Source organism: Dreissena polymorpha, chromosome 7, assembly GCF_020536995.1.
Source record: "Dreissena polymorpha isolate Duluth1 chromosome 7, UMN_Dpol_1.0, whole genome shotgun sequence".
Classification (NCBI taxonomy): Eukaryota; Metazoa; Mollusca; class Bivalvia; order Myida; family Dreissenidae; genus Dreissena; species Dreissena polymorpha.
This window is the reverse complement of record NC_068361.1, coordinates 85,142,593-85,157,772: the sequence shown is the minus strand read 5'-3', so window position 1 is coordinate 85,157,772 and position 15,180 is coordinate 85,142,593. Positions and strand designations below refer to the sequence as shown.

Sequence of the window (15,180 nt, the reverse complement as noted above, 5' to 3'; positions counted from 1 at the left end):
AAAGGTGAAGGGACTTATCTCAATTCAATCACAAAGAAAGGAGGGGTGGAGTAGAGGGGGGTGTATAGTGTGGGGGTGTGGTCATTTATTACACTTTCTTCCAAAATTGCAAAAAAAATGGGGGGGGGATTCTTGGGTGGGATGGTTGGACAGTATTTCAAAAATAAAATTATACAAAGAAATATTTGTGTTTTTTTAACCATGTTTAAAAAAAATGGGGGGGGGGGTTGGGGGGGGGGGGTATAGTGTTTGGGTGTGGTGGTCATTTATTAGATGATCTTTAAGAAAAAAAACTTTTTTGGGGGGGATTCGGGGGGGAGGGCTTGGGGGATGGTTTGGGTGGAGTCTATTGTGGTATGTCAGTTAAGAGTTGTTTTGTCAAAGTATCAATCAAATCTAATCATAAATTAAGAAGATATGGCAATTTTAGCAAAATTTTATAATTTGACCTTGAGATTCAAGGTCATTCAAAGGTCAAGATAAAATTCAACTTGCCAGGTACAGTACCCTCATGATAGCATGAAAGAATTTGACGTTTGAAAGCAATAGCCTTGATACTTTAGAAGTTAAGTGGATCTTAACACAAAATTTAACCATACATTCAAAGTTACTTAGTCAAAAAAGGGCCATAATTCCGTAAAAATGATAATCAGAGTTATGCAACTTGTCCTTTACTGTCCCCTTATGATAGTTTGCGAGTGTTCCAAGTATGAAAGCAATATCTTTGATACTTTAGGGGTAAAGTGGACCAAACACAAAACCTAACCTAATTTTCAATTTTCTAAGTATAAAGGGCCCATAATTCCTTCATATTGCCAGTCAGAGTTACATAACTTTGCCTGCACAGTCCCCTTATGATAGTTAGTAAGTGTTGCAAGTATGAAAGCAATAGCTTTGATACTTTAGGAAAGAAGTGGACCTAAACACAAAACTTAACCAAATTTTCAATTTTCTAAGTATACAAAGGGCACATAATTCTGTCAAAATGCCAGTCAGAGTTACATAACTTTGCCTGCATAGTCCCCATATGATAATTAGTAAGAGTTGCAAGTATGAAAGCAATAGCTTTGATACTTAAGGAATACAAGAGCACCGCCTTGCGGGTGCAGACCGCTCATCTATTTTCTTTTTAAAGGTGAAGGGACTCTCATTTTCAATCACAAAGGAGGGAGGGGTGGAGTGAAGAGCGGTGCATTGTGTGGGGGTGTGGACATTTATTACATTTTCTTCCAAAAATGCAAAAAAAAGGAAAAAAAAATCGGGGGGGGGGGGGTGGGGGGGATTCTTGGGTGCGATGGTTGGACGGTCTTTCAAACATAAAATAATAAAAATAAATATTTGTGTTTTTTTACCGTTTCATAAAAAAAAATTGGGGGGGTGAGGTGGGGGGGGGGGGGGTATAGTGTGAGGATGTGGTGGTAATTTGTGAGATGATCTTAAAAAAAAAAAAAAAATAGGGGGGGGATTCGGGTGGGGGGAGGGGGGGTGGGGGGGATTATTGGGTGCGATGGTTGGACGGTATTTCAAACATAAAATAATCAAATTAAATAGTTTTGTTTTTTAACCGTTTAAAAAAAAATTGGGGAGGGGGTGGGGTGGGGGGGGGTATAGTGTGAGGGTGTGGTGGTCATTTGTGAGATGATCTTAAAAAAAAAAAAAAAAAAAAAAAAAAAAAAAATAGGGGGGGGGGGTTGGGGGGGGGGGCACGGGCGATGGTTTGGGTGGAGTCTATTGTGGTATGTCAGGTAAGAGTAGTTTTGTCAAAGTATCAATCAAATCTAATCATAAATACAGAAGTTATGGCAATTTTAGAGAAATTTAATAATTTGACCTTGAGAGTCAAGGTCATTCAAAGGTCAAGGTAAAATTCAACTTGCCAGGTACAGTAACCTCGTGATAGCATGAAAGTATTTGAAGTTTGAAAGCAATAGCCTTGATACTTAAGAAGTAAAGTGGATCGAAACACAAAATTTAACCATATATTCAAAGTTACTAAGTCAAAAAAGGGCCATAATTCCGTAAAAATGACATCCAGAGTAATGCAACTTGTCCTTTTACTGTACCCTTATGATAGTTTGCGAGTGTTCCAAGTATGAAAGCAATATCTATGATACTTTAGGGGTAAAGTGGACCAAAACACAAAACTTAACCAAACTTTCAATTTTCTAAGTATAAAGGGCCCATAATTCCGTCCAAATGCCAGTCAGAGTTACATAACTTTGCCTGCACAGTCCCCTTACGGTAGTTAGTAAGTGTTGCAAGTATGAAAGCAATAGCTTTGATACTTAAGGAATAAAATGGACCTTAACACAAAACTTAACCAAAATTTTCAATTTTCTAAGTATAAAAAGGGCACATAATTCTGTCAAAATGCACGCCAGAGTTATCTAACTTTGCCTGCCCAGTCCCCTCATGATAGTAAGTAAGTGTACCAAGTTTGAATGCAATAGCATTGATACTTTCTGAAAAAAGTGGACCTAAACGCAAAACTTAACCAAAATTTTCAATTTTCAAAGTATAAAAAGGGCACATAATTCAGTCAAAATGCACGCCAGAGTTATCTAACTTTGCCTGCCCAGTCCCCTCATGATAGTAAGTAAGTGTACCAAGTTTGAATGCAATAGCATTGCTACTTTCTGAGAAAAGTGGACCTAAACGCAAAACTTAACCGGACGCCGACGCCGACGCAGACGCCGACGCCGACGCCAAGGTGATGACAATAGCTCATAATTTTTTTTCAAAAATTAGATGAGCTAAAAATGGACCTAAACACAAAACTTAACCAAAATTTTCAATTTTCTAATTATAAAAAGGGCACATAATTCTGTCAAAATGCCTGTCAGAGTTACATTACTTTGCCGGCACAGTCCCCTTATGATAGTTAGTAAGTGTTGCAAGTATGAAAGCAATAGCTTTGATACTTAAGGAATAAAATGGACCTAAACACAAAACTTAACCAAAATTTTCAATTTTCTAAGTATATAAAGGGCACATAATTCTGTCAAAATGCATGCCAGAGTTTTCTAACTTTGCCTGCACAGTCCTCTTATGATAGTAAGTAAGTGTATCAAGTTGAAATGCAATAGCATTGATACTTTCTGAGAAAAGTGGACCTAAACACAAAACTTAACCGGACGCCGACGCCAAGGTGATGACAATATCTCTTTTTTTTAAATAGATGAGCTAAAAACGAGACAAACATGTAGGAATACCATTGTATGCGTATATTTCATAAGAAAATAACTAAAACTAATTTAAAGTTTAAACCGTCGAAAAAAACCATTACATTGATGCTGTAACGATTGAAGAAGACATTTTGGAAGAATGAGAAAAGTTAATTGAGGCATTCAGTCTTGTTAAAAACAAGGCTGTGTTGCTGGCATGTAGTATTAATTAGTAATGTTTTAGTAAAGTTGTTTTAAGATTCTACTTGTTAGTCATTGAACTTTGATACATTGATGCGTGCATTAAATGGGTCCAAATTTCAATTATATTTCTTTACATAGTTCCGGAAATTATTTTCCGACGTCAGGAAAAAAATACTTATGCTAAGTATTGAAAGTGAACTGAAAAAAATGAAGTCACATACTATGGTAATGCTTTCACTGTCGCTATGAATATTTATTGCTTCTAGCAAATGTATTTCATCAAGTGTATCAGCGAATGTATTTCATCAAGAATATAAACATTTACTCGGTGATATACACATTATTGAAAGACAACTTGAGGTTAACTTACGGCTTTTTGCATCGTGTTCGTTCACCATACATATTTCACATCGTTTATCTGTCGAGCCTGTCCATGTTGAGACGCTGTTTGTTCTCATAATATTCTTATGAGTTGAACAGAAAAAAAGGCATTAAAGGTTTTTAACATTGTGCAGGCTATATATAGCATTACAGCTTACTGTGCAATTGTTTTGTAATATCTCAGGTGAGGCTTAAAATAAAATAACGGCGGTGCTTACAGAGCCATTTTTTATTCGTACAAAGGCTTATAAGTTACAAAGCAATAGACAGTGTTTAGCTGTTTTGTTAATCACACCTCTAAGCCATCTTTTTAAAAGAAAACAAGAGATGTGTTTGTCAAAAACACAATGCCCCCTAATGCACCGCTTTTTTTACCTTTGACCTTGAAGGAAGACCTTGACCTTTCACCACTCAAAATGTGCAGCTCCATGAGATACACATGCATGACAAATATCAAGTTGCTATCTTCAATATTGCAAAAGTTTTTGCAAAACTTTACTATATTTAAGTTTTAAATTTTCGACCTTTGACCTTGAAGGATGACCTTGACCTTTCACCCTTAAAATGTGCAGCTCCATGAGATACACATGCATGCCAAATATCAAGTTGCTATGTTCAATATTTCAACAGTTATTTCAAAACTTTACTATATTAAATTTTTAAATTTTTGACCTTTGACCTTGAAGGATGACCTTGACCTTTCACGACTCAAAATATGCAGCTCCATGAGATACACATGCATGCCAAATATCAATTGCTATGTTCAATATTTAAAAAGTTATTGCAAAACTTTACTATATTAAAATTTAAATTTTTGGCCTTTGACCTTGAAGGATGACCTTGACCTTTCACCACTCAAAATGGGCAGCTCTATGAGATACACATGCATGGCAAATATCAAGTTACTATGTTCAATATTTCAAAAGTTATTGCAAAACTTTAATATGTGAAAGTTTTAAATTTTTGACCTTTGACATTGAAGGATGACCTTGACCTTTCACCACTCAAAAATGTGCAGCTCCATGAGATACACATGCATGCCAAATATGAAGTTGCTATATTCAATATTTCAAAAGTTATTACAAAACTTTACTGTAAGGTTAAAGTTTTGTGAAAGAATGACAGAATGACAGACAGGCCAAAAACAATATACCCCCGATCTATCGATCCGGGGGCATAAAAATCGCTACAACCTTGCATTTTGTAGCGATAATTCATGTTTTATGACAGTTGACGAGTAAAGCATGACGTAATATTTACATAAATGTTATGTTTATAAAATACTTGCTATCAGTTTGTGTTGCATTCTAAAATTTGAAATGTACCAAATAACTAACATCATACTGTTGGTTGGGTCGCGTCTGAGTCATTTGTATAAAAAATGAAGACTTAATCGCTAATTCCTACAAATGTATTGCACCTCAGAATATTCACTGATGTAAACACCTACGAACCGGATACTTAACAAGAGTGCCAAACTGTAATAAGATACGCCCGTTTGAAGATTTTGCAAAGTGCGAAGTATGAAAAAAATAACCATAAATAAAATGCCGACTGTCAATTTCTTCAAATTCGTGGAAAGCACGAACAAAAACCGGCGAAACAAATTTAGCATGATATCACAACTAATGTACTAGGGTAAAAGACACAATGGTGATTGTTTTAAACGCACTAAGTGACCCTGTGGCCTATTGTTTGACCCGACATGACCCATATTTGAACTTGCCTAGATATCATCTAGACACATCTTCTGACCATATTTGGTGAAGATCGGATGAATACTTCTTCAATTAGACACCATGCTAAATGCTTGAAATTCACTTGGTGACCCCGTGACTTAGTTTTTTACCCGGCATGACACATATTCAAACTTGACCTAGATATTGTCTAGATACAGCTTCTGACCAAGTTCGGTGAAGATCGGATGACAACTACTTCAATAAGAGAGCGGACACCATGCTAAATCCTTGAAATGCACTAAATGACCTTTTTTTTGACCCGGCATTACCCATATTCGAATTTGATCTAGATATTGTTTAGATACAACTTCTGACCAAGTTTGATAACGATCGGATGAAAACTACTTCAATTAGAGAGCGGACACCATGTTAAATCCTTGAAATTCACTAGGTGACGTAAACTAGTTTTTGACCCGGCATGACCCATATTCGAACTTGACCTAGATATTGTCTAGATACAATTTCTGAACAAGTTTGGTGAATGTCGGATGAAAACTATTGGAATTAGAGAGCGGACACTGCTGTTGACACCGCCGCCCTACCATCGCCGCCCGCCAAGGGTGATTTTATAATACGTCCCGTTTAGAAAAACGGGCGTATTAAAATATAGCAGGCATCTTTTCATCAGGTAGATATCAACGTAGATGTATGATAAATATTATAATATACCATGCACAGTTTATAAGGGATACCACTATGTCACTGTTGCGTCCAATAATACTTAATGAAGTGCACATTTACGTTATATGAGTTTACTCTGCAATTATTTGATTTTTAGAGAATGTTAAATAAGATTTGTCTGTTTCTCCTTCTAAACTCTGTAATTTACAAACCTTTAATTCATCGCAGATGCTTTTTGACTTCAATGTTCCTTCCTTTTTAATGCTGTCGATGCACTTATCTGCTAAAGCTCTTAGTTCCTGTCTTTTGAAATTCTTTGGCCAAACTTGATCCTAGTCAATACGTATGAAAATCATATAAACATAAAAATTCAGCATTTTTAAAGACGAATTCGGCAGTTTATATGACTTAGGCTATACAAATCTAATGGTTATGTTTTGCTTATCTGGTTGTAGACAAATATGAAATTGACGAGTTTGTTAATCGTATAGTAAAAAAGCCCACAGAGTATCGTCACATTTAAATTCCCACAGGAGAACGTCACGATATGCAATAAGAGACATTTCAACCTTACATGTACTTTGGAAAGTTGACTTAACATTTTTCATTTTTTCACCTTAATTTTGTTGTTGATGTTGCTTATAATCAATATTTACATACATACAGGCATCCATAAGTACCAATCGTAAAGTTTCTCAAACACCGAAACACTGTCACTATTGGCGTTTAAAGCTGATGCTCATATCTAATTGTCATATAAGCCTCAAATATTAAGATTGGTTCGCACTACTCGTGAAGTTTGTGTATAAAGATTAAGACATACATTTATCTTGTCTTTACGGGATTATATGTATATTGATTATAAGAACTTTGCTCGGAGAATTTTATTAAAAACAAACTAGGAAAAAGAGACATTTTCATTGCTTTTTCCTTAAGTTTTAAATGAACAACAAAATAATAAATTCATTGATAAAAATCTACAGTAACTGTTTTGAATATATGTACCTGTATACTGTTCTCAACTCTTCTACTGTCCCATTTGCGCAGTTGTATGTCGTTGTCCTTCTCATACTCCGTTGGATCAACACCTGTCAGTAATTCTCTGATAACTGTATGTAAAGTATACTGTCAGCTAGAGAATATGTGTACCAAGGAATAATTATTATCCATATATATCAATTGAATTATATCAAAACTTTTTTTAAAGTAATGGCGTATTACTAACATATTTCAAGATATACAATTAATTGAATTATACATAGAGCAACATAATGATTAAGTAATTACTTTATTTCATTTAAATTCTAATCATAAAATATAACTTCCAAACACTTAAATTGGTTCACATTGGTGAACATTTTATGACAGTTTTTAACATTAGTTTGAAATGTCGACACATGAGTTTCTACAAATTTGTTTGCATATGATTCATGCAGACAAACTGTTATTCATTTTAGTTCATGAAGAATGGATAAGGCTGTTTGTTGTTGCTTGTTCTTTTGAATGTCGAATATTTAATAAGTTTGCAGCAACGCTTTTGATAATAGACGTGTAAGGATTAATACTACACTATTAATAATCTACATAATCAGATAAAATCATATGTTAATTATATAATTTACGGAAAATAATATATTTTTGAAATATCAATATTTTGTCAAATGTAAAGCTGTTATGTTTCAAAATAATTTAAAAACTTAGATCATTTAGTTATTTCATCTGTATGCTTATGCAATTATCACGTTTTCTGTTATCAGTAAATTAAATTTTAATGTTTTCAAGACAAACATCACTTCATTTGGAATAAAATATGGTATATTTTACAAAAATGCTTTTGATTTATTGGAAGATACCAGTATTGATTGAAAACCCTTACCGTAAACTCATTTATTCATAAAAAGTCTATACATACTGTAATATAGCATCTTACCTATTCCAAAATTATGATAATCGTGTTCTGGTGTAAGTCTTTTATGTTGAACTGTTGGAAAATAACCCTCTGTACCGCATACAGGAGTCGTAGTCTGCAAATCTACACCTTCCTTCATCTCTCTTGCAAGACCAAAATCAATCAGACGCGCGTTGAGTTCCGAGTCTAGTACAATGTTCTTGGATTTGATGTCCATATGCAGGATTGTACTTCTGTTAATTTTTTTTAAAGCGCTTTAAGATGGCATATCATCACAATATTTAAGTTGTCAGTGTACTCTTTAGAACAATTATATACAGTATTGCTTGATTACTTTTTGTGTTCTAACTGCAACATAATGATGAACATTAAAAATGATAGTTGTAAAACCAGCTTAAGCAAATGCGAATTTCAAAGGCAGGTATAATCTTAAATTGTACTCATGTGTTTCTCATTTTTGTTCGTTGTATGATGTACAATTTTCCTATGTCACGACTTCTCTATTTACAACTAAAACTTGATAACAGAAAACAATAACACATTCAATCAATTTATTTGGTGTCGCTTTGAGACAAATTCTCTGTCCATACATTCTTTTACAAGAGGGTCCAAACGGCCCTAGGTTGTTCACCTGGGTACTATTTTGAAATTTTCAAATAATGTGCACGTATAAAGCTCTTCTGTGAACCAAGGCGTGTGATTTAAACACACTTTAAATAGAGCTAAACAACCTTACATATAAAAATTAACACCTCTTTGCCTTGTGTTTTTCGGCAAAGAACATGTTTAAAGTAATTTTAATTACGAAGTCTATGTGATGTGATCCTAGAGAATTGGTACGAACAAACCTTTTGAAGGATGACAATATTGTTCTATCGAAATAGTATACCATTGGATCATGCAGTTTTAGAGTGGAACATATTTTAGGTCATGTTTCTATACAAATTAATATCATTTCCATTTTCATAAAAGCTGAGTATGCTATTGCTCTTTCTAGCATTTTGTTTATACATACATTTTAGTACATCAAATGCTTGTGTGATGCAAATATAAGAAAACACAAGTTGTATATCATAAAACCTAATATTGTTTGCTTTATACAAAGCTGTAGCTGTTCAATGATCAGTAGTCTCTTAAGCCGTAATGCCATCTTTGTGTTATTAAGGTGTGTTATTACGGTCGCTTTGTTTTATAGAAAAACAAATAGAATGCGATTTGATTTTTGCATGAGGTAGCAAGCAGCGATAAACTTCATAACGACGCAACATTAGTAAATATAGTTTTAAACATTGGACATTACTTCCCGATGGACATCCCGATGCCGTAGATATCCATGTACATCTGACTCATAAAGTTAAAACTCATAAAGACTCATAAAGTTAATCAAGACGTGATATAAGTTCTCTGCTGCTTAATGGCACCGTACAATTTGATACAGTGTCATTAAAATTCTATTTTATTAGGGCGTAGCTCGAGCTCAATATAAAATTATCTTCCTGTATAAAGAAGAGTGGGATCGGCAAAAAGCTGTTAAACCTATTTATTTTACCAAGTTCCATTCTTTCTCCTGCATCAACATAAACGGAAGAAAGATACCCGTACTGCATTTAATGACGTCATCTTTTTTTACATCAGTGACATAATTCAACGTTACTGACCTAATATAAGAAAAGCTACTGACCTAATACGGAAAACTACAGGTCAGAATGGTACCTGGTTTAGTCAAAGAATTGTCTTTGTGAGTTCAGATAATATCTTTAAGGGGTTTTGCTGCAGTTTTGCTGTTGTTTTTTTATGTCCCTCACTATAATTGTGTTTGCCCTGTCTGTTGGCTGGTTGGTTGGTCTGTTGGTTGGTTGGTCTGTTTGCGCCAACTTTAACATTTTGCAATAACTTTTGCTAAATTGAATATAGCAACTTGATATTTGGCATGCATGCGTATCTCATGCTGCACATTTTGAGTGGTGAAAGGTCAAGGTAAAGGTCATCCTTCAAGGTCAGAGGTCAAATATAATGTGGCCAAAATCGCTCATTTTATTAATACTTTTGAAATATTGAAGATAGCAACTTGATATTTAGGATGCATGTGTATCTCATGGAGCTGCACATTTTGAGTGGTGAAGATCAAGGTCAAGGTCATCCTTCAAGGTCAGAGGTCAAATATATGTGGCCCAAATCGCTTTTTTTATGAATACTTTTGCAATATTGAAGATAGCAACTTAATATTTGGCATGCATGTGTATCTCATGGAGCTGCACATTTTGAGTGGTGAAAGGTCAAGGTCATCCTTCAAGGTCAGAGGTCAAATATATGTGACCCAAATCGCTTATTTTATTAATACTTTTGCAATATTGAAGATAGCAACTTGATATTTGGCATGCATGTGTATCTCATGGAGCTGCACATTTTGAGTGTTGAAAGGTCAAGGTCATCCTTCAAGGTCAAATATATGGGTCAAAATTGCTCATGTATTGTCACTTCTGCAATATTGAAGCTAGCAATTTTATATTTGAAATGCATGTGTATCTCATGCAGCTGCACATTTTGATTTTTCCATCAAATAGATTTTTTCCAAAATCTATATTTAACATATACATACAAATACTATATGAAAAATGAAATAAAAACATAGGGTCACCGGCCTTGTTTTTATTTTATTCACCATTATATAACATGTACTTTTTCAATAAAACTGAAAAAATCTCTAATTTCGTAAAAATAATTAGTAACCTATGAAATTGGTAACATGTAGATATTATTTAAGCTAACATACATCAGTTACCATTTAATTAAACCACAAACTACCAATATAATGGAGTACACAACTTAAATATTAAGAAAATTGTTTTTTATGATTTTTATGTCACCCAAAAAAACGTCAGTTTTTTACTATTGTAACCACGTTAATGGAATTAAAAAAAATTATGTCAAATAGAAATCTGTGGAACTGCTCAAATATGTTCATCTACGTATTGTCATCATAAAACACAAATAAAAAAGGGGGTCGCCGCACTTTTAACAGAGAGTTTTTGTTTTAATTATCCCTACCGTCTAGACGTCAAATTTCATTAAAAAAAACATACATATGGCAAAATCCAAGTACCGGTACATAGATTGCCAGAAATATGCAGAAACATTAGAAATTGTTTACAATCTTAACTGGGATCACAACAGCTTACCAAAAGACATTAATAAACAAGAGATGTGTTTGTCAGAAACACAATGCCCCCTAATGCGCCGCATTTTTTACCTTTGACCTTGAAGGATGACCTTGACCTTTCACCACTCAAAATGTGCAGCTCCATGAGATACACATGCATGCCAAATATCAAGTTGCTATGTTGAATATTTCAAAAGTAATTGCAAAACTTTACTGTATTAAAGTTTTAATTTTTTGACCTTTGACCTTGAAAGATGACCTTTACCTTTCACCACTCATAATGTGCAGCCCCATGAGATACACATGCATGCCACATATCATGTTGCTATGTTGAATATTTCAAAAGTTATTGTAAAACTTTACTGTATTAAAGTTTTAATTTTTTGACCTTTGACCTTGAAGGATGACCTTGACCTTTCACCACACAAAATGTGCAGCTTCATGAGATACACATGCATGCTAAATATCAAGTTGCTATTGTGAATATTTCAAAAGTTATTGCAAAACTTTACTGTATTAAAGTTTTAATTTGTTGACCTTTGACCTTGAAGGATGACCTTGACCTTTCACCACTCCAAATGTGCTCCATGAGATACACATGCATGCCAAATATCAAGTTGCTATGTTGAATATTTCAAAAGTAATTGCAAAACTTTACTGTGCAGTAAAGTTTTGGGACAGAATGACAGACAGGCCAAAAACAATATACCCTCAATCTATCGATCCGGGGGCATAAAATCAATATTTAATCACAAACAAAATACCATACAGTATCAAACTCGACCTTAATCATTAATAACTTACGTGTTCACAGATTTCGGCATGTTTTGGAGTTTGTGTTTAAATGCTTTAAATTGATAACTGTAAACAACAGGACTACAGAGCTCCATTATAAAACAAGTATGAAATTAAAGAAAGAAAAAACAAAGTTAACAAAAAGTTAACCCCACCTGGGACCGAACCACTGACAATTTGTATTATGAACCAACTCGGTCATTTCTGATGATACTGATAACAATAATATTGGGTTGTGATAATAGCATAATCGGTGTTGCTATAAATATATCCTCGGTTAAATAAACTGCCGCAACACCCCTTAAACATTACATGATTCATGACAAAGTAAAGGAAACCTACCGGAATGAATTCCCAGTGTGAAGATAGTCAATAGCACAAGCAATCTGGTACATTATTTTCAGTCTGTGCTTCCAATTAAGTACAGGTATGTAATCCGCAGATGGGGCGCTTTTATCTAACAATTCTCTGTCCGATCGGATCGCTGCATACAAATCACCTTTCTCAAGATATGGTGCAATGAAGTAGTATTTCCTTTAAAGGGAAAAATATCATAAACAAACTAGAGCTTTGTCACAGACGTGACGTATGTCCCACATGCTGCATTGACACAGAATATTTTGCATGCTGTCTTCACAAAACAAGAGAAGCTAATGTAAGGCGATTTTTAAGAATTAATATGCCATTTTCACTTACATGTATGGCCATTTTGATATTTGAACTCTTGAATTATTTAGCATGACACGCTGTCATATGACTGTGAACAAAATTAATGTACAGAGTTATTTTTAAATCTCACGAGGATTGACCTAGTTATAGCCTGGACAAGCTCATTTATGGCCATTTTTGACTTTTGAAGTCTTAGTGTGGCATTGACCTTAGAGATATCGACGTAATTCTTTCGCATGACACACCGTCCAATTATTGTGATTAAATGTACCGAGTAATTTTAAAATATCACAACGAATCACATAGTTATGGCCCGGACAAGATCATTTATGGCCATTTTTGACCTTTGAACTCAAAGTGTGACCTTGACCTTGGAGATATCGATGCATTTCTTTTGCATGACACACCGTCCAATAATTTTGAACACATATATCGATTAATTTTAAAATATCACAGTGAATGACATAGTTATGGCTCGGACAAGATCATTTTAGACCATTTTTGACCTTTGAACTCAAAGTGTGAGCTTGACGTTGCAGATATCAACATAATTCTTTAGCTTGCCACACCGTCCAGTGATGGTGAATAAATGACCCAAATGATTTTAAAATCTCACAATGAACGACATAGTTATTTCCATGACAAGCTCATTTATGGCCATTTTTGACCTCTGAACTCGACCTTGACCTTGACCTTAGAGATATCGATGTAATTCTTTCGCAAGACACACTGTCCAATGATGGTGAACAAATGCGCTAAATGATTCTTAAGTCTCACAATAAATGACAAAGTTATGGCCCGGAGAAGATAATTTATGGCCATGTTTTTACCTTTGAACTCAAAGTGTGTCCTTGACGTTGCAGATATCAACGTAATGATACACCGTCCAATGATGGTGAACAAATGTGCCAAATGATTTTAAAATCTCAGAATGAACGACATAGTTATGGCCCGGACAAGCTCATTAATGGCCATTTTTCACCTTTGAACTCAAAGTGTGACATTGACCTTGGAGATATCGATGTAATTCCTTCGCATGACACATTGTCTAATGAGGGTGAACAAATATTCAAAATGATTGTACAATCACACAATGAACGACATAGCTATGGCCCGGACAAGCTTATGGCCATTCTTGACCTTTTAACTCAAAGTGTGACCTTGACCTCAGATATATCAACATAATTCTTTCGCATGACACACTGTCCAATGAATTTAAAGTCTCACAATAAATGACAAAGATATGGCCCGGACAAGCATTTGACCTTTGAACTCCAAGTGTGACCTTGACCTTGGATATATCGACGTACTTCTTTCGCATGACACACCGCCCCATGATGGTGAACAAATGTACCCAGTCATTTTAAAATCTAACAATAAATGACATGTAATGGCCCGGACAAACTTTTGGTTTAAAACGCACTAAATGACCCCGTGACATATTTTTTGACCCGGCATGACCCATATTCAAACTTGACCTAGACATCATCTAGATACAACTTCTGACCAAGTTTGATGACGATCGGATGAAATTTTCGGGACAGACCGTCAGACCGACGGAGAGACCGACTCCGATATAGCCTTCATAACCAATGGTAATGGGGGTATAACTACTCAGTGAGTAATACAATGAATATCACGTGGATAAGAAACATATACATTTTTCCTTTTCCAAAGAAATGGAATGTTAAATGTAAAACTAATGATTGTTTACCCTTTCTTGAGATCATCATGGTATGCAATCAGTGGCACAATAGCGAAGTGCATAACACGTGACGCCAGCTTCTCCTTGAAGTAAATATATTTGTATGAGCTCATCTAAATACAATGTACTCTGATACAGTGACTTCTATCTGTCGTATGTGAGCTCTCACCCACATCAAAATAAACAAGAGGGCCTGAAAGGCCCAAAGTCGCTCACCTGAGATTCAAAGGAACTGACCTGTTCTGTGCAGCCCAAGATGTCATTAGAAAAATATGTTCTTACCAACTTTCATGACTAGTGAACACCCTGGCAGCCACGTTTTTCAACAGACCAGAACCATTTTCATACACATCCAAGATATCATTTAAACAAATATAATGACAAAGTTTCATGAAGATTCATAAGTCCATATAAGGAAAAATGCCCTGTCCACTGGTGGCCATGTTTTTCAAGCAACTGGAACCACTTTCGAACTTGTCCAAAATACAATTGGGACAAATTTTCTGACAAAGTTTCATGATGATCGTACAATAAATATGGCTTCTAGAGTGTTAACAAGGTTTAAATATAGCTATATAAGGAAAAATGCCATGCCCCCTTGGCGACCATGTTTTTCCACCAACCGGAACCATTTTCGAACTCATCCAAGATATCATTAGGACAAATCTTCTGACCAAGTTTCATAAAGATCGGAAAATAAATGTGGCCTCTAGAGTGTTAACAAGGTTTTACTATAGCCATATAAGGAAAAATGCCCCGCCCCCTGGCAGCCATGTTTTTCAACAAACCAGCATCATTTTTGATCTCGTCCAAGATATCATTGGGATGAATAT

General features: G+C 34.9%; 2 protein-coding genes across 3 annotated transcripts in view; one reads left to right on the top strand and one right to left on the bottom strand.

The window, feature by feature from the left end:
• Positions 1–15,180, top strand: part of LOC127837572 (uncharacterized) — a 386,512-nt gene that overhangs the window by 176,242 nt on the left and 195,090 nt on the right. The gene's annotated exons all lie outside the window — the stretch shown is intronic.
• The window catches only part of LOC127837563 (uncharacterized), a 54,491-nt gene that overhangs the window by 10,857 nt on the left and 28,454 nt on the right, over positions 1–15,180 (bottom strand). Inside the window, exons 7-12 of the mRNA XM_052364756.1 lie at positions 14,357–14,430; positions 12,316–12,507; positions 8,040–8,251; positions 7,115–7,197; positions 6,322–6,441; positions 3,739–3,832 (exon numbers count right to left, since the gene is read on the bottom strand). Of these exons, the coding sequence (XP_052220716.1) occupies positions 3,739–3,832; positions 6,322–6,441; positions 7,115–7,197; positions 8,040–8,251; positions 12,316–12,507; positions 14,357–14,430 (775 nt within the window). The remainder of the gene's footprint in view (positions 1–3,738; positions 3,833–6,321; positions 6,442–7,114; positions 7,198–8,039; positions 8,252–12,315; positions 12,508–14,356; positions 14,431–15,180) is intronic.